The sequence below is a fragment of the Arachis ipaensis genome, chromosome B2 (assembly GCF_059453495.1).
Source record: "Arachis ipaensis isolate K30076 ecotype BB chromosome B2, ASM5945349v1, whole genome shotgun sequence".
NCBI lineage: Eukaryota > Viridiplantae > Streptophyta > Magnoliopsida > Fabales > Fabaceae > Arachis > Arachis ipaensis.
Genome location: NC_142437.1, coordinates 8,432,962 through 8,453,943, shown reverse-complemented (window position 1 = coordinate 8,453,943; position 20,982 = coordinate 8,432,962). Strand labels below are relative to the sequence as shown.

At 37.8% G+C, this 20,982-nt stretch overlaps 1 protein-coding gene and 1 pseudogene across 1 annotated transcript; both read right to left on the bottom strand.

Moving 5' to 3' along the window:
• Positions 1-60: 60 nt before the first annotated feature.
• LOC148572966 (uncharacterized) lies at positions 61-2,374 on the bottom strand. Its single transcript, XM_088504445.1, has 3 exons — positions 2,263-2,374; positions 302-442; positions 61-212 (listed from the first exon to the last, which is right to left on the bottom strand). Exons 1-3 carry the CDS (start codon positions 2,366-2,368, stop codon positions 61-63), a joined length of 399 nt encoding a protein of 132 aa, XP_088360571.1. The 5' UTR covers positions 2,369-2,374.
• LOC148572967 (uncharacterized) lies at positions 527-2,257 on the bottom strand (annotated as a pseudogene).
• Positions 2,375-20,982: the final 18,608 nt, after the last annotated feature.

Below are 20,982 nucleotides of genomic sequence, written 5' to 3'. Positions count from 1 at the left end.
TGTAACCAAAAGAAACAATATTCAACAGGCAATACTTCAACTAAACAAAGACACTACTCATTAGAAGTCATAATCATCATTAAGTGTTTCGATATCTCCATCATAAACAGGTAATCCAAAGCCAGCATCTTCAGAAATACCATCAAAAGAAGTATTTGAGGATTCAATTACAACATCAGGCATATCCACTTCAACTTCCATGTCTCCACCATCTAATAAAATAGAAAGAAAACTCAATAAGAAATCAATGTTAATGACATGTATCTTTATGGAAGGAAACAAAGTTTGCTATGTCACTCACCATTAGGATACGAAGGCATAGCATTATCAGTGTATATTAAACTTTCAATGCCATCAACATCTCCATTAGTAAATTCAGGATCATCCTCATCTGCCATTACCCAAAAATCTACTGTGTCAATGCTTTGAATGTCAATTGGATCATAATTTCTCTTCTTTCGATGCAACCTAGATTGAAGGCATAGGTTATAGGTGACATAAATAATGTCACTTAGCCTTTGATGCTCTAACCGGTTCCTCCTCTTTGGATTTGTTCAAAAAGGCTCCAATTCCTCTCACATCCAGATGAAGAAGAGGTTTGATGAAGAAGACGGACTGCCATTTTTTGCAAATTAGGAGCACTCCTACCGTGTAGCCTCCACCATTCACCTATGTAGATATAAAAATAAAATACTTTTTAATGTTTATCAATTATCACCCAACATATTAAACTTTGAAACTAAACTAAACTTGGATATGAAATAAGTCAAATAACTTACCAAGTTCGAGTCTTGATGCCGCTCTCTTAGCACTTTCCCTCCCAAAACTTTCTTTACAATCTCGATACAGCTGTATCTCTTGCATTGTAGCAACTAAGTCATCACAAAGTGTTTCAACATCAAGCAAATCAAGTAAAGACCTCAAAACATTTGCCTTCTCAACAAAACCCTCATTGTAGAAAATGCCCGGATTTAAAAAGTACGCTGCCGCATGGAGATCACGCTTCAAATGCTTATCCCACCTCATTTTCAAGATACTCGTGTATGGCGTATAAGCAGCTTTCCGATTTCTGAACATGGTCTTGATAGCATTTTTTGCTCTTTGCATGCCTTCATACACGATTCCCAAAGAGGGTTTTTCATCAGCATCAACAAGTCTCAACAACTTAATAATAGGACCAACAATTTTCACAGTGGTAAGACAATCTTGCCAAAACTTACTGTCCAAGACAATTGAGCTAACAATCTTTCCATTAGCAATTTTGGATAACTTATGAGAAGTAAAATATTTGTCTACCATCAATGACTGCAAATCTTCCTTGTGATCATATATACTTTTCAAAGTAATGAAAACAGTGGCAAAACGTGTGACTCCTGGTCAAACAATTTCTGTCCAACTTTTTCTTTTTCTAAGCCAAGACAATAAGATCATATGATTGTAGACAAACACAGTCACTTTTGAAGCACGGGAAGCAAGGTCAGCTATATGGGGGAATACTTGCAATATCTTTCAAAATAAGATTGATACAATGGGCAGCACAAGGAGACCAAAATATATTTGGGTATTTTTCATGAATAAGTTTTCCAGCAGATACATAATTAGCAGCATTATCAGTGACCACATGCACAATGTTACTAGGCCCAACCCACTCAATAACATCAGCAAACAAATTAAACAATGCATTGGCAGTTTTTATCACATCAGAAGCATCAACAGTCTTAACAAATGACATACCAGCAGGACAATAAACTAGAAAGTTAATTAAAGTTCGTTGCCTTTGATCAGTCCACCCATCTGCCATCAGTGTACAACCGGTGCTTTTTCATGAGCTCCTATACTTTTCAACCAGCAACTGACACTCTCTCTTAAGATCAGCCAGCAAATGAACTCTCATTTCATCATATGACGGTCCCTTAAAACCAGGTCCAATTGCAGCAACACCATCCAATGCAGGTTGAAAGTAAGGTGATTAAATTGCATTAAAAGGAATACGTGCATCAACAATCCATTTGGCAAGTCCCAACTTAGCCTTGTGCACAATTTCTTTACTAGCCAAAACACTTTTCAAAGTCAGTTGAGATCCTGGAGTAGTTCTTTCTTTAAAGTAACTTCCAATTTGTGTAGCTACTACAGCTCTTCTCTTTCCTTTGTCTCCCGTTGTTGTAAGAACAGCAGCTTGTATAGGGTTAGGCGATTCAGTCTCTTGTGCAGGTGTTTCCCCACCATAAGCCTCCTCCTCAAATTTTCTTTTCTCCATCTTATTTTTTTTGTTTTCCATCAGAATCCTTTTGAATTGAAGTTCAACTTCTTCAGTTACTTTGCTACATACTTTGATTTGTCCAGGAATTTTCGCAAGATGATATTTCATCCTATATATCCCCCTCCATTATAAGTATTCAAACAAAAGATACACGTATATTGTGCCTTATGATTTTTATCATATTTCACAGTGAAATATTCCCAAGCTGGGTCAGATTTTTCTCGAGAGGAAGCTGTCTGAGATTCTTGTCCAGTATTATGTTGTTGTTGTTGATCATTTTGTGACTGTTCCATCTAAATTCAGAATGCCACCAACCCAGAATCCAGACCAACATATCAATTCATAGTTCATAGTTCATACAATTCATATGACATTCAACAGAGCAGAATTGAAGAAATAAAAAATTGAACATTGCAGAATTGAAAAGACAAAAAATTGAAGAATAGAGCGTAGCAGAATTCTCAAATTCAACATACATCAAATTTATTCTCAAATTCAACATACAACAAATTTATTCACATTTGATTAATCATATAAAAAATAAAATAAAAAAATAAAAAAAAGAAGAACAGAAGAACTGAAGTCTGAAGAACACAAGGCCAGAACAAAAAATGAAAACAATGCTAGAAACCCAGAACTTATCCGCGATGGTGAGTGACCCGCGACGTTGAGTGACTCGCGACGGTGAGTGACCAGCGACGGTGAGTGGCCCGCGACGGTGAGTGACCTGCGACGGTGAGTGGCCCGCGACGTTGAGTGACCGCGACGGTGAGTGGCCCTAGCTCCAGCGTCGGTTTCGATTCAGGTCGGTTGTCCTTCGACGGGGAGTGGGAGTGTTCTTGGATTAGCAGATTAGGGATTAGGGTATGGTAAAGTGGCTGGCTGAATTCATCAATTCAACACGCATTTTTCACCCTTTTTTAAAAGCAAAACGGTGCCGTTTCATTATCAGAAGAGAAAACCGGTACCTGTAAGAACTGGCCCGATTTGCCTGGTTCACCGGTTTGGCCGGTTTTTAAACCGATTTTTTGCAGGGGGTTCTGTTGGTGGACCGGACCGACTAGGTGACCAATTTTCGGTTAACCCGGTTGAACCGGCCAAAAAGCCCACCGATGCGCACACGCACTTGGCGCGCACGCGTACGTGGCGCGCACGCACGACAAGCTGCACGTGACCTCATTAAAAGAAATCGTGCCTGGCGATTTCTGAGACTCAAGAGGCCCAATTTCAAGCTGGTTCTGCATGAAAAAGACCCAAGGATGCTAGGGGGAAAGGGGGGATCATTCATACACTTAGACATAATTTTTAGCTAGTTTTTGGTTCTTTGTTCTTGTAGAGAGAGAGACCTTTGTTCCTCTCTAGATCTAGCTTTGAATTGATCTTCCCTTGTTGGATTCTAAATTGGATCTTGTTAATTACTAGTTTTAATTGCTTAATTTGAATTCCTTAGTATAATTTTGCGTAGATCTTGTGTTAGTTTTATGATTTCTTGTCAATTGTCATTTTATATCCATTTCATTAATGTTGTGAATCTTGACTTGTTAATGTTATATTGATGATTTTTATGATTAATTGTGTTGTTTGAGTGATTGTATGTTGATAATTGTTAGTGGGTACTTGTTAATTTCAATTTAGTTACAATTTGAATATGTCTTTTGTTAATGCTTACCATGTGTTTAATGAATTGTTTCCTTTAATTATGGAGTAGTTTTCTTTACTCTTGGCATAAGCTAAGGGAATTGAGTGACCTTGAGTCATTGGGTCTCATTGAATTGTGATTTGAGAGCCCTTGGTGATCAATTTGATATCCATTGACACTAACTCACCACTAATCTAATTAGTAGATAGGTTGGGACTTATGGGTTGATGTGATCAAACCTACTTGACGTACTTCAAGCCTAGGAGTAGACAATACGTACTTAAGGCTTTTGAGAAGTAGACTTAGTGGGTTGGCACCTCACAATTGTCAGTGTTTGATATGGAGGCATGGATGGCGATCTCAATTCCCATGCTTAGCCAAGAGTTGCTTTTATCATTCATATTTGAAAACCCAAAAATCTTGATTGTTTTGTCTTAGTTATAGTTACTTGTTTAGTTTAGAATGGAATCACATTGGATGTTACTTTGTTAGTTTGGAATTATTTACATCTTGCTTTATTCAATTGATTTAGTTTCTTGCATTTCCAGAATGCTTGCTCATTAAGATTCCTAGTTTAACTTCTTGCTCATGACTTGCAACCCCAGATTTCTAACCAATGTTGAAGTACATGTTTGCCCATTCCTTGTGAGACGACTCGAGGTTTAAATACTTCGGTTACTTTTATTGGGGTTGAACTTGTGACAACCAAATTCCCTTTCTAAATTTGATACTCGAGGATTGTTGTTGGGTAGAGCTATACTTGCAACGGGACTTTATTAAGAAATTCTATACCAACATAGTCCATAGACTCATCAATTTTTTGGCGTCGTTGCCGGGGAATGGTTGCAACATATGCCTTGATATTGGTTGTGAATATGTGAATATTGTAGATAGTTTACTTGCTTTCAATATTTAGCTATAGTTTAAATTTCTTTGTATTTGTGCTATGACTCTCAAGTTTGATGACTCGGTCTCAACCGAATTCTAGCTTAGCCGAGTTTGACCCTGAGATTGAAAGAACTTTGTTACACACTCGGCAAGCTAGACGGCGGTTGGATTATACGGCTAGTACTTCGGCCTCTTTTGAGGAACATACCGAATCACTAGACGGTGCCGAAAGCGACTTGGAGTCCGTTGCTTCCTATTCTTCTGTTGGCACTACTAATACATCTTTGCATCCTACAGCTGAGCCATACATGGCGGAGCCACGACGGATCACTTTGCATGAGCAAGGAGCTCCGGATATCATACTTCAACCTTTGCAAGCAAGGTATCCTAACCTTGATCCAAACTTTGAGTTGAAGAATAGCTTGATAAATCTACTTCCTAAGTATCATGGGTTGCCGGGTCAAGACCCCATCCGACATCTAAAGAATTTTCAAGTTACTTGTTCTACGGATCGAAGGCATGGAGCCGATGAGGTGGCTATTATGGTTTTTGCCTTCCCTTTCTCTCTTGAAGGGCAAGCGAAGACATGGTTTTATTGACAACCGGATGAGATTGTGACCAATTGGGATTTCTTGAGAAGAGAGTTTCTTGATAAATTCTTCCCACCGGAGAAGACCGACTACATCCGGAAGGAGATATCGGGTATAATGCAAAAGGACCAAGAGAGTTTGTATTAGTATTGGATTCGGTTCAAGAGGCTATTGGAATCTTGTCCACACCAAGGATTGAACACTCACTTGCTCATTAGTTACTTCACCGGAGGTCTTTGTGTGGAAGATAGAAGATTGCTCACCGCTTCTAGTGGCGGTTCCCTTTCAAAGAACAAGACGGAAGGAGAAGCTTGGAGTTTGATAAATGATGTTGCTGAAGCTACACAACATGTAAGGGTGACAAGTAATCCTCTCAAGTGTGTGATAGAACCATCACCATCCGAAGCAAGCTTGACTAAAGCGCTTAATCAACAAATTACGAACATAAACATAATTAAAAGAAACAGAACCGAAAAAAAATTATTAACATTAAAAATTGTGCCAAAAAAGAGCATTTTCCTAATTAATTAAATCTCTAATCCATAAGATAATAAGACTATGCTGTTATTACAATCAAGCAAGTTCACATTATGAACATCCTTTATCTAATTGTTCATTAGAAATGATATTATATTGATAATTAGTCAAGTTTAAATTATAAAGATAAAATTATGATGGTACAAGAAACATAAGCTGAGAAACAGAACCATGATTTTTCATTAAGGAACGATCAATTAATAAATTGTGAACATAATCATAATTAAAAGAAACAGAGCTATAATCAGAGAAAAGAGAAACATTAACATTATAAGATTGTGCCAAAAAAAAGACTAATTGTTCATTAGAAATAAATTAACCAAACCTGCAAGAAATGTAGGAACATCCCTCATTCTTTTCAACATAGATTCTGCATTTAGAACACCTTCTCCATCTCTTAGCCTTTGCAAAATTCATCACCATAAGATCTTCCTTCTCTCTTTCATTTTTATTCAAACTCATAAACATACCACATTTCATTCCACCATGCCTTCAAATAAAAGAGACCATAACCTATACAAATGAAAAACTATAAGCTTAAAAAAAATCCATAAAATTCATAACTCACATATGAAGTAAAAAAGCTAAATTCAGAATATCTTTTTGAAAATTGACCATAGCTTATACAAATTCTAATAAACATTCCTACCACGTTTTTTATTTTTCTTCTTTTTTTTTGTCGACTATATTTTTATAATCAACATCATCATCATCCGATTCAATTACTACTATAGCATCTTCTTTGACATCGTTATTTTCTTCATCATCAGCAACATGAATAGGGTTCTTGTCTAATTGTTTATCCAAAATTGGAGTATTACAATCTTTGATCACTTTCTGCCATCTCTTGAGCACTTCAAATGGAAGAAGAGAACAAAAGTGTTCAGGTCCATACTTAACCTTGCATTTTGAATCAGGACAAGGCACAATGATAATATTGCTCTTGAGACATGAAGCAACGTATTCATGCATACAAAATCTACAAAAATTATGGCCACATTTTAGAGTCTCAAACATCTCCCAGGATGGCTTGAAATCACAGCATATTCCACAAAAGGGTAGCTCTATGCCATTCTTATGTGGTTTCACCATTTTAACTTTTGGATCTTCATTATTAATATTGTGATTATTGCCGTCAATACTTAATGCCATTCTTGACCTTGATGCGAAAAATTGGAATTAAAAAAATCAACTCAGATTTGTGGAGTAGTCACCTCACTCCTCTGTTGCAGATGAGGAATATTGTGAGGAACAAAAAGTGATTCAAGAATTGAAGAAGAGAGAATGCCTATACAAGAACTAAACTAAGAAAGAAAATAATTCACTTGAGTGATTGTTATGTTATATATATACACACATCCATAATCATGTTTATTATCTAAGATATAAGATAGATTCTACCATTCTAAAATTCAAATAAAGATAAAAAGATTTAGATTTAGATAACACAAAAAAATTAGATATATTAATACTCAACCGTGTTTTCTAATTGATTTTTAAAGGATGATTATGAATACATTGTTTCATAAAAAATAAAAACGGTTCAAAAAGATAAAACATATTATTATCAATTAAAAAAATATTTGAATATAAATATATTTTTTAATTAGTTACAAATATCGTTATAAATTTTTAAAATACCGTATCAATCAAATAAATTAAATAAACAAGTATAATTTAATAAAAATATAATATTTGTCTCATAAGAATGGGATGGTTGGAGACCCCATACCTAGTTGCGGTTTATGCATTTTTGTAGTTTGTAAAGAAATCGCTGAAGGTGTGTGGCGATTTCTTTTTTATTATGTTTGCGGTTTATGTGTGAACCTAATCTGCTAATTTTTTATTGTGATTTTTATAATAATATAAAAATTATATTTGCATATATAATCTTAAAATGTTATAATTTGATAAAATTAAAATGTAAATAATTTATTTTAGAAAATTATTCTTATAAAAAGATAAAGTATAACTTTTCAAAAAATTATTTAATTGTTTATAAAAAAGTTTAAAAAAATTTATTAATTTTTTTATTATTTCTTTTTAATCAAATAATTTTAAAATTAAAAAATTAAATAAGTTGTTTGTTGGGTCTTAGTTAGATAACATATAAGTACTTAAAATGAACATAATTAACAACAAAATTAGCATGCATTACAGCTATACAACAAATTTTAACTAATGAAAATAGTTAATCTGTCACCTGCAATCTAAATTGTTGAGAAATATTAAAATTTCTGGTAGAAGTGATGACCACACCTACAAAATAAGAAATTTAAAAAATAAATCAAAATATAATAAAATAAAACTAAATTAATTTGCAAATTAAAATTAATTTAAATAAAAAAGATAGTACTAATTAGATACTATACGGTTAATTAGTCAAGTTCAAATTATGAAATATAAGATTATGCTAGCTGTTATGAGAAACATGAGTTGAGTTCAAATTTAAAGAATAGAACCGTAATTAATCAAGAGTTCAATTAGTAATCAGCTTCTATCCCACTTTCCATCCTCCAAATAGCCATTTTTTTATAAATTATATATTTTTAACTTTAAATTTCTAAATCTTATATCCTAAGACTAAAGAATAAATCCTAAAAAAAAAAGTTTAAAACATAATTTAACCATCTAAAATAATTAATATTAACTAATTAAAAAATTAACTTCCTATGCTTATTCTTAAAAGAAACAATGCCATCATTTTTTTATTAGGAATGCTCAATCGACAAATTACGAACATAAACATAATTAAAAGAAACAGAATAAAAAAAATAAAGAAACATTAACATTAAAAAATTGTACCGAAAAAGAGCATTCTCCTAATTAATTAAATCTCTAATCAATAAGATAAAAAGACTTGGCTGTTATTACAATCAAACAAGTTCACATTAAAAACATCTTTTATCTAATTGTTCATTAGAAATGATATTATATTGATAATTAGTCAAGTTTAAATTATAAAGATAAATTATGATGATACAAGAAACAGCAAAACGACCTCGTCCTGCGGCGCAACGATATCGGGTTACCGACTCAGGGAGAAGGTAAGCTGGCGGCAAACTGGGAAGGCCCCTACAGAGTCAAAGAGGTGATTGGCAAGGGCGCCTACAAATTGGAGAAGCTCGATGGAAAGAGGTCCCGAGAACATAGAATGCAGGTAACTTGAGAAGATTCTATTCCTAGCTCAACCACGCCGATCAGGCGATCTGATGAGCTCAGTGATTTACTTTTGTTAAGTACTCATTATGACAATAGACTTGTTTAGTTATCGATTAATGTTTTACTTGTTGAAATTACCCTCTCATTTACTTTCGGCCATTTATGCGTCCCACGACAATATGTTCCTTATAATGCATGGTAAACGGGACAACGATACGGTGCTCCGGGACTGATCATCCTCGGAGCCAACTAAATTAAAGCCATAACAAACGGCTACAGCAATAGCAAAGCCACGACTTGGCTTCGCCGAGTTACCAACATAGCGGTAAACGAACATGAGCGACAAGCCTACACCGACAAAACGGTAGCAAAATAAAACGAAAATGCTACCAGATAAGCAGAGAAAGATGATAACCACATGCCGACCAAGTGACTATTAAAGTATAACAAAAGTAAGTTCCACAAAGGTCTACAACAGAATCACAGACCCATACAAAAAGTACAAAGAGATCACATTTTGGGCATGTCGACAATCTTGCCATCCTTGATTGTTTAAAAGTCCCCAATTGCCGACGTGTCGAAATCAGGAGCCACGATCTTCACCTGGGCTTTAAGAGCCTCTTCAGTCATGAAGATCACGCTTTTTCCCTGTTTCACAGTCTCTTTATGCTTCTTCTTAAGCTCCTCGACCTCAGCTTGAGCAGCCTTAGCCGACGAGACGGCCGCATCGCGTTCCTTCTCCAAAGTGACTACCCGACCTTGCGCGGCATTGAGCTGGCTCTCCAAAGTCATCTCCCACTCGGTTAGACGGGACACGGTGGCATTAGAGGTCTTCAATTTCTCCTCAACAGACGCAGTTTTCTCCTCGGCAGCCTTAAGCTTCTCCCCCGTCTTGGACAACTACTCCCGAAGCGTTTCAACTTGAGTCTTGAATTTGTTATTGGCCATGGCAGCAGATTCGAGCTTCCTGCGCAGCGACTGCATCCCCGACAGCTCGAACTCGGCCTTCCGAGCTATCACAGCACCACGGTAAAGGGTACGGTACATCCACCTCGCCTACCCCGCAAGCTCGGTGCCAAGGAAGTGATCCTCCATGCCAGGGAGCAACTGGGAGTCTATGAAGGCCCCAGCGTCGAAGTTCCTCTCCATCACGGTGAGAGCTCCTTCAGGGCTGGAGGATGTCCTCTGCCTTTTGGGGGTGGGGATACTCTTCAAGTCATCATCCTCTTGTTGAGTGGAAGACGAATACCCGATGCCGGCCGTCTCCTCGCGAACAGGAGAAACGTGCGTACCATCAGAATTTCTGTCCGACATCTCGGTGTCACGAGGTGAAGGCACCGCCTGATCCTTCTTATCCTCAGGAGGGTTCTCCGGCTTCCCATCAACCTTCTCGTTAGCTGGTGCACGAAATTACGATCACACTCTTGCAACTCTGCACAACTAACCAGCAAGTGCACTGGGTCGTCCAAGTAATACCTTACGTGAGTAAGGGTCGAATCTCACGGAGATTGTCGGCTTGAAGTAAGTTATCGTTATCTTGCAACTCTTAGTCAGGATAATAATAAATCTCAGTTTTAATTGATAGTAAATAAAAAGCATGGATTAAATAGTACTTGTTATGCAGTAAAGGAGAATATGTTGGAGTTTTGGAGATGCTTTGTCTTCTGAGCCTCTGCTTCCCCCTGTCTTCTTCTTCACGCACGCAAGGTTCCTCCTATGTCAAGCTGTGTGTTGGTGGATCACCGTTGTCAATGGCTACCATCCGTCCTCTCAGTGAAAATGGTCCAATGCGCTGTCACTGCATGGCTAATCATCTGTCGGTTCTCGATCATACTGGAATAGAATTTACTATCCTTTTGCGTCTGTCACTACGCCCAGCACTCGCGAGTTTGAAACTCGTCACAGTCATTCAATCCTTGAATCCTACTCCGAATACCACAGACAAGGTTTAGACTTTCCGGATTCTCAAGAATGCTGCCAATAGATTCTAGCTTATACCACGAAGATTTTGATTAAGGAATACAAGAGATATTCATTCAATCAAAGGTAGAATGGAGGTGGTTGTCAGGCATGCGTTCATAGGTTGAGAATGGTGATGAGTGTCATGGATCATCACATCCATCATATTGAAGTGCGAATGAACATCTTAGATACAAACAAGCGTGTTTGAATAGAAAACAGAAATAATTGCATTAATTCATCGAGACATAGCAGAGCTCCTCACCCCCAACAATGGAGTTTAGAGACTCATGCCGTCAAAGAGTACAAAGTTCAGATCTATAATGTCATTCGGTACATAGTAAATCCCTAAAAGTTGTTTAAATACTAGACTAGTAACCTAGGTTTACAGAAAATGAGTAAATTATGACAGATAGTGCAGAAATCCACTTCTGGGGCCCACTTGGTGTGTGCTGGGGCTGAGACCTGAGCTTTACACGTGCCTAGGCTGTTTCTAGAGTTAAACGCCAGTTTGTAACCTGTTTTGGGTGTTGAACTCCAACTTGTAACCTGTTTCTGGCGTTTAACGCCAGAATAGGGCAGAGAATTGGCGTTGAACGCCAGTTTGCGTCATCTAAACTTGAGCAAAGTATGGACTATTATATATTGCGGGAAAGCCCTAGATGTCTACTTTCCAACGCACTTAAGAGCGCGCCAATTGGACTTCTGTAGCTCCAGAAAATCCACTTTGAGTGCAGGGATGTCAGAATCCAACAGCATCAGCAGTCCTTTTTTAGCCTGAATCAGATTTTTGCTCAGCTCCCTCAATTTCAGCCAGAAAATACCTGAAATCACAGAAAAACACACAAACTCATAGTAAAGTCCAGAAATCTGATTTTTATTTAAAAACTAATAAAATTATACTAAAAACTAACTAAATCCTACTAAAAATTATGTAAAAACAATACCAAAAAGTGTATAAATTATCCGCTCATCACAACACCAAACTTAAATTGTTGCTTGTCCCCAAGCAACTGAAAATCAAATAGGATAAAAAGAATAAAATATACAATGAATTCCAAAAGCATCTATGAAGATCAGTCTTAATTATATGAGCGGGGCTTTTAGCTTTTTGCTTCTGAACAGTTTTGGCATCTCACTTTATCTCTTGAAGTTCAGAATGATTGGCTTTAATAAGAACTCAGAATTCAGATAGTGTTATTGATTCTCCTAGTTAAGTATGTTGATTCTTGAACACAGCTACTTTATGAGTCTTGGCCGTGACCCTAAGCACTTTGTTTTCCAGTATTACCACCGGATACATAAATGCCACAGACACATAACTGGGTGAACCTTTTTAGATTGTGACTCAGCTTTGCTAGAGTCCCCAATTAGAGGTGTCCAGAGCTCTTAAGCACACTCTTTTTGCTTTGGACCACGACTTTAACCGCTCAGTCTCAAGTTTTCACTTCACACCTACACGCCACAAGCACATGGTTAGGGACAGCTTGGGTTAGCCGCTTAGGCCAGGATTTTATTCCTTTAGGCCCTCCTATCCACTGATGCTCAAAGCCTTGGATCCTCTTTATTACCCTTGCCTTTTGGTTTTAAGGGCTATTGGCTTTTTCTGCTTGCTCTTTCTTTTTCTCTCTTTTTTTTTTTGCTATTTTTTTTTCTGCAAGCTTTTCACTGCTTTTTCTTGCTTCAAGAATCAATTTTATGATTTTTCAAATTATCAAATAACATTTCTCCTTTTTCATCATTCTTTCAAGAGCCAACAATTTTAACATCATGAATCAACAATATCAAAAACATGCACTGTTCAAGCATTCATTCAAAAAGACAAAAGTATTGCCACCACATCAAAATAACTAAACTATTTTAAAATTCGAAATTCATGAATTTCTTTTTTTTTCTTTTTCAATTGAAAACAGTTTTCTTTTAAGAGATGTGATGGATTCATAGGACATTCATAGCTTTAAGGCATAAACTCTAATCTTTATTTATTATTTAATGGAAATAATATAAATTAAGCATAAAAGCATACTCTTAGCAATAAAAGAAAAGAAACTAAGGACATAAAGACAATTGACTCTAAATTGAATACTCATATACTCTAAAATAGATAAAAGGTTATCACAGAGTTAGGACTCAACAACCTTTGCTTTGGGAGGTAGATGCTTCTTTAGTCTGTGGGGTGCTTGGCCCTTCAAGAGATAGCTTCTGACGCTTTAGTTCCTTCAGTTCACGCCCTTGCTCCTCTTGTTCCCTCAGTAGTTTGCAGAGCATGCTGTTTTAATTTTGCTGTTCTTCTTTCAGTTGATCCACAGCTTCTTGCAACTTGGTAACAGATGCTTCTAGGCGCTCCCAGTATTTAATTTGAGGGATTTCTGGGAGGAACTCCTGTGCTCTCCTCTTGATGGGGTCGTCCTGTACTTGTTGTCCTTCCATTGACTTTTTAGTGATTGGTTGCTCAACTGATACATACTCATCTACTCCCATCTTTACCCCAGCATCTTTACATAGCATAGAGATTAGGCTTGGATAGGCCAACTTGGCATCTTTAGAGTTCTTGTTTGCAATTGTGTAGCCTTTTTTGGGCGTTTAACGCCCAGCTGTTGCTTCTGGCTGGTATTAAACGCCAGAAATCTCTCGTCACTGGGCATTTTTCTGAACGCCCAGGATGCTGCAAAATTGGCGTTTAACGCCCAGAAAGGCACCATAACTGGCGTTAAACGCCCAGTAGATGCTTCTTTTGGGCGTTTAACACCCAAATATGCCTCTTACTGGCGTTTTCTTGCCAGTGAGCTCCTTTTTTTTGTTTTGTACTCTGAATCCTTCTGTAACCCTGTGAACTTATGCAATTGATTCTTTACCTTGAAGATTTAAAATTAAACTTGCATAATAAATAAAATAAAGAATAGAATAAAATAAAATAAAGTAACAGAAAAACTCTGCTAATGGCTGGGTTGCCTCCCAGCAAGCACTTCTTTATTGTCTTTAGCTGGACCTGGCTGAGCTCTTAATTTAGCTTCAGCCTTGAGCACTCTTGCTCAACATTGCCTTCAAGATAATGCTTGATTCTTTGTCCATTAACAATATATTTCTTATCAGAATCAATGTCTTGAAGCTCCACATAGCCATATGGTGACACACTTGTAATCACATATGGTCCCCTCCACCGGGATTTCAGTTTTCCGAGAAATAGCCAGAGCCTAGAGTTAAACAGCAGAACCTTCTATCCTAGTTCAAAGACTCTAGATGACAGCCTTCTATCATGCCACCTTTTTGCTTTCTCTTTGTAAAGCTTTGCATTTTCGAAAGCAGTGAGTCTGAATTCCTCTAGCTCATTTAGCTGGAGCAATCTTTTTTCTCCAGCTAATTTGGCATCAAAGTTTAGGAATCTGGTTGCCCAGTAGGCCTTATGTTCCAGTTCCATGGGCAGATGACAGGCCTTACCATACACAAGCTGGTATGGAGAGGTCCCTATAGGAGTCTTAAATGCTGTTCTGTAAGCCCACAGAGCATCATCCAAGCTTCTCGCCCAATCCTGTCTACGGGTACTTACAGTCCATTCCAGGATTCTTTTTAGTTCTCTATTAGAGACTTCAGCTTGTCCATTTGCCTGTGAATGGTATGGAGTTGCCACCTTGTGACTAATTCCATACCGGACCATAACGGAGTATAGCTGTTTGTTGTAGAAGTGAGTGCCCCCATCACTAATTATTGCTCTGGGAACCCCAAACCTGCTGAAGATATGTTTCTGGAGAAACTTTAGCACTGTCTTAGTATCCTCCACCCATTTGGATACGTAGTCAACTGCTACCAGAATATAAGTGTTTGAGTATGATGGTGGGAAAGGTCCCATGAAGTCAATACCCCATACATCAAACAACTCAATCTCCAAGATCCCTTGTTGAGGCATGGCATAGCCATGAGGCAGATTGCCAACTCTCTGGCAGCTGTCACAGTTACGTATAAACTCTCGGGAATCTCTATAGAGGGTAGGCCAGTAGAAGCCACATTGGAGGACCTTGGTGGCTGTTCGCTCACCTCCGAAGTGGCCTCCATATTGTGATCCATGGCAATGCCATAAGATCTTCTGTGCTTCATCTCTAGGCACACACCTACGGATTATTCCGTCTGCACATCTCTTAAAGAGATAGGGTTCATCCCACAAGTAGTACTTTGCATCGGTAATTAATTTTTTCTTTTGTTGCCTGCTGTACTTTTTGGGTATGAACCTTGCAGCTTTATAGTTTGCAATGTCTGCAAACTATGGTGTTTCCTGAATGGCAAACAAGTGCTCATCCGGAAAGGTCTTAGAGATCTCAATAGAGGGGAAGGATGCCCCTTCTACTGGTTCTATCCGGGACAGATGGTCAGCCACTTGGTTTTCTGTCCCTTTTGTCTCTTATTTCTATATCAAACTCTTGCAGAAGCAACACCCATCTTATGAGCCTGGGTTTTGAATCCTGCTTTGTAAGTAGATATTTAAGAGCAGCATGGTCAGTGTACACAATCACTTTTGATCCTACCAAGTACGATCTAAACTTGTCAATGGCATAAACCACTGCAAGCAATTCTTTTTCCGTGGTTGTGTAATTTTTCTGGGTATCATTTAAAACACGGCTAGCATAATAAATGACATGCAGAAGTTTGTCATGCCTCTGCCCCAGTACTGCACCAATGGCATGGTCACTGGCATCACACATTAGTTCGAATGGTAATGTCCAGTCTGGTGCAGAAATTACTGGTGCTGTGACCAGCTTAGCTTTCAGAGTTTCAAATGCCTGCAGACACTCTGTATCAAACATAAATGGCATATCAACAGCTAGCAGGTTGCTTAGAGGTTTTGTGATTTTTGAAAAATCCTTTATAAACCTCCTATAAAATCCTGCATGCCCTAGAAAGGTTCTGATTGCCTTAACATTGGCAGGTGGTGGCAATTTTTCAATTACCTCTACCTTAGCTTGATCCACATCTATTCCCTTGTTCGAGATCTTGTGCCCAAGGACAATCCTTTTAGTCACCATAAAGTGACATTTTTCCCAGTTTAAAACCAGGTTAGTCTCTTGGCATCTTTTCAGAACCATTGTCAGGTGATCAAGGCAGGAGCTGAATGAGTCTCCATATACTGAAAAGTCATCCATGAAGACTTCCAGAAATTTTTCCACCATATCAGAGAAAATAGAGAGCATGCACCTCTGAAAGGTTGCACGTGCATTACACAGTCCAAATGGCATCCTTCTGTACGCAAATACTCCAGATGGACATGTGAATGCTGTTTTCTCTTGATCCTAGGGATCTACTGCGATTTGGTTGTGGCCTGAATAGCCATCCAGAAAGTAGTAATAATCATGACCCGCTAGTCTTTCTAGCATCTGGTCTATGAATGGTAAAGGAAAATGATCCTTTCGGGTGGCTGTATTGAGCCTTCTGTAGTCAATATACATGTGCCACCCTGTAACTGTTCTTGTAGGAACCAGTTCATTTTTTTTATTATGAACTACTGTCATGCCTCCCTTTTTGGGAACAACTTGGACAGGACTTACCTAGGGGCTATCAGAAATAGGATAAATAATCCCAGCCTCCAGTAACTTGGTGACCTCTTTCTGCACCACTTCCTTCATGGCTGGATTTAGCCGCCTCTGTGGTTGAACCACTGGCTTAGCATCATCCTCCAATAGGATCTTGTGCATGCATCTAGCTGGGCTTATGCCCTTAAGGTCACTTATGGACCACCCAAGAGCTGTCTTGTGCATCCTTAGCACTTGAATTAGTGCTTCCTCTTCCTGTGGATTTAAAGCAGAGCTTATGATCACCGGAAAAGTGTCACCTTCTCCCAGAAACACATATTTCAGGGATGGTGGTAGTGGTTTGAGCTCGGGTTTAGGAGGTTTTTCCCCTTCCTGAGGAATTTTCAGAGGCTCTTTTATTTCCTCTGAATCCTCCAAATCAGGCTAAGTATCTTTAAAGATGTTTTCTAGCTCTGATTCGAGACTCTCAGTCATGTTGATCTCCTCTACTAAAGAGTCAATAAGATCAACTTTCATGCAGTCTTTTGGTGTGTTTGGATGCTGCCTGGCTTTGACAGCATTTAACTTGAACTCATCCTCATTGACCCTCAGGGTTACTTCCCCTTTTTGGACATCGATGAGAGTTCGTCCAGTTGCTAGGAAAGGTCTTCCTAGAATGAGAGTAGCACTCTTGTGTTCCTGCATTTCCAACACCACAAAGTCAGTGGGAAAGGCGAATGGCCCAACCCTGACAATCATGTCTTCAATCACGCCTGATGGGTATTTAATGGAGCCATCAGCAAGTTGAAGACATATCCTGGTTGGTTTAACTTCTTCAATTAAACCAAGCTTTCTGATAGTAGACGCAGGTATTAGGTTAATGCTTGCCCCAAGATCACATAAAGCTGTCTTAGTGCAATTACTCTCTAATACGCATGGTATCAGAAAGCTCCCGGGGTCTCTAAGCTTTTTTGGAAAGCTTTTCAGAATGACTGCACTACATTCTTCAGTGAGGAGAACTCTTTCAGGTTCTCTCCAATCCTTCTTATGACTCAAGATCTCTTTCATGAACTTGGCATAAGAGGGTATTTGCTCAAGTGCCTCTGCAAACGGGATCTTTATTTCAAGAGTCCTGAGATAGTCTGCAAAGCAAGCAAATTGCTTATCCTGCTCCTCTTGGTGGAGTTTTTGAGGATAAGGCATCTTGGCTTTGTATTCCTCAACCTTGGTTGCTGCAGGTTTAATTCCTACAGAAGTGGTTGAAGAAGCCTTTTTAGAGGGGTTGCTATTAGCACTTGTATGTGTCTGATTCCTCACTAGCATTTGAATGCCAGGATTGGAAGCTGAATTGGCGTTTAACGCCCAATTCCTACCTGTTTCTGGCGTTTGAACGCCAGAACTGAGCTCCCTTTGGGCGTTTGACGCCAACTCCTTGCCTGTTTCTGGCATTTGAATGCCAGAACTGAGCATGGGTTGGGCGTTTAACGCCAGATTTTCACCCTTTTCTGGCGTTTGAACGCGAGAATTATTCCTCTCTGGGCTCTTACTGTCCTAAGAGGGATTTTGGGTGGCAGTTTGTTCATCTTCTGTTAGTTGTTCTTTTCTTAGCTTCCTGCTGCTTTGAAGCAGGGTATTTAATGTTTTTCCACTTTTTAATTGGACTACTTGGCACTTTTCTGTTATCTGTTTTGATAACTGTTGTTTTGTTTGCCTCAACTGTACTTCTATATTCATGTTGGCCATTCTTGTGTCTTGCAGCATCTCCTTGAATTTGGCCAGCTGTTTTGTTAGAACATCCAATTGCTGATTGTATTCAGTAACTTGTTCTACAGGACTGGGTTCCACAGTTACTGTTTTAGCTTCTTCTTTCATGAAAGACTCACTTCTTAAGTACAGATGCTGATTTTTGGCAACTGTATCAATGAGCTCTTGAGCTTCTTCAATTGTCTTTCTCATGTGTATAGATCCACCAGCTGAGTGGTCTAGAGAAATCTGGGCTCTTTCTGTAAGCCCATAGTAAAAGATGTCTAACTGCACCCACTCTGAAAATATTTCAGAGGGACATTTTCTTAGCATCTCTCTATACCTCTCCCAGGCATCATAAAGGGATTCATTATCTCCTTGTTTAAAGCCTTGGATGTCCAGCCTTAGCTGTGTCATCCTTTTTGGAGGGAAATACTGATTCAGGAATTTTTCAGACAGTTGTTTCCATGTCCTTATGCTGGCCTTGGGTTGGTTATTTAACCACCTCTTAGCTTGATCTTTTACAGCAAATGGAAACAGTAATAGTCTGTAGACATCCTGATCTACCTCTTTATCACGTACTGTGTCAGCAATTTGTAAAAACTGTGCCAGAAACTCTGTAGGTTCTTCCTGTGGAAGACCGGAATACTGGTAACTTTGCTGCACCATGATAATGAGCTGAGGATTCAACTCAAAACTACTGACTCCGATGGAGGGTATACAGATACTACTCCCATATGAAGCAGTAGTGGGGTTAGCATATGACCCCAGAGTCCTTCTGGACTGTTCATTTCCACTTAAATCCATGATGGAGAAAGGGAGATGATGTGAATTTCAAGTAAAATATATTTTTAAATTTTTATTTTATTAAATTCAAAATAACAAAAAAAAATGAAATAAAATAGAGTAAAATAATTAGAAAATAAAATATAGATTTCGAAAATTAAAAGGAAAGGAAAATAAAAAGAAATTTGAATGTTGAATTGACTAATTAATTGAGAAGATTCGAAAAATTTTTTTTTTTTGAATATGATTTTTGAAAAAGATTTGAATTTTGAATTTTTAAAACTAAGATAAGATAAAATAGAAAGTTTTTAAAATAAAAATCTGAATTTTTGAAAGAAAATTTCGAAAATTAATTAAAATAAAGAGAAAAGATATTTTTGAATTTAATGAAGAAAGAGAAAAACACACAAAAGACACACAACTTAAAATTTTTAGATCTAATGCTCCTTATTTTCGAAAATTTTGGAGGGAAAATACCAAGGAACACCAAACTTAAAAATTTTAAGATCAAACACAAGGAAGACTCAAGAACACCTTGAAGACTCACAAGAACAACAAGAACATGGAGATAGAACACCAAACTTAAAATTTTTAGCAAACCACAATGAAATTTTCGAAAACTAAAGGAAAATTAACAAGAGAACACCAAACTTAAAAATTGACACAAGATTTAATCAATGAAAAATTATTTTTGAAAAATTTTTAAAAGGAAGATAGCCAATTACCAAGAACATAAGCACAACGCTCTAGCCAATTGAGCTATAAATTTAAAGTGTTTTAATAAGGTACTTAATAAATAAAAATTTTTTGAAAACTGATATTTTGAAAAAGCACAAGAAAAACAAGAAAAGACACAGAACAAGAAAACTAAAGATTAAACAAGAAAGATTGACAAGAACAACTTGAAGATCAAAGAAGAACAAGAACATACAATTCGAAAATTGAAAGACAAATAAAAGCATGCAATTGACACCAAACTTAAAACATGACACTAAACTCACAGAAAAACTAAAAATAAAGAAAATAATATTTTTGAAAAATTTTTGAAAAGAAAATAAAAGACTCTGACTCAAAAGACAAAAATTTCCTAATCTAAGTAACAAGATTCACCGTCAGTTGTTCAAACTCAAACAATCCCCGGCAACGGTGCCAAAAACTTGGTGCACGAAATTACGATCACACTCTTGCAACTCCGCACAACTAACCAGCAAGTGCACTGGGTCGTCCAAGTAATACCTTACGTGAGTAAGGGTCGAATCCCACGGAGATTGTCGGCTTGAAGCAAGCTATGGTTATCTTGCAACTCTTAGTCAGGATAATAATAAATCTCAGTTTTAATTGGTAGTAAATAAAAAGCATGGATTAAATAGTACTTGTTATGCAGTAAAGGAGAATATGTTGGAGTTTTGGAGATGCTTTGTCTTCTGAGCCTCTGCTTTCCCCCTGTCTTCTTCTTCACGCATGCAAGGTTCCTCCTATGGCAAGCTGTGTGTTGGTGGATCACTGTTGTCAATGGCTACCATCCGTCCTCTCAGTGAAAATGGTCCAATGCGCTGTCACTACATGGCTAATCATCTGTCGGTTCTCGATCATACTGGAATAGGATTTACTATCCTTTTGCGTCTGTCACTACGCCCAGCACTCGCGAGTTTAAAACTCGTCACAGTCATTCAATCCCTGAATCCTACTCGGAATACCACAGACAAGGTTTAGACTTTCCGAATTCTCAAGAATGCTGCCAATGGATTCTAGCTTATACCACAAAGATTCTGATTAAGGAATCCAAGAGATATTCATTCAATCGAAAGTAGAACGGAGGTGGTTGTCAGGCACACGTTCATAGGTTGAGAATGGTGATGAGTGTCACGGATCATCACATCCATCATATTGAAGTGCGAATGAACATCTTAGATAGAAACA

Excerpts from the sequence above, each read along its gene's own strand:
- LOC148572966 (XM_088504445.1), bottom strand. The coding sequence starts at position 2,368 with ATGAAATATCATCTTGCGAAAATTCCTGGACAAATCAAAGTATGTAGC. Across the intron at positions 443-2,262 it reads TCTGATGGAAAACAAAAAAA|ATCCAATTGACATTCAAAGC; the intron begins ATAAGATGGAGA and ends AGAGAAATTATG. Across the intron at positions 213-301 it reads TATGCCTTCGTATCCTAATG|ATGGTGGAGACATGGAAGTT; the intron begins GTGAGTGACATA and ends CTATTTTATTAG.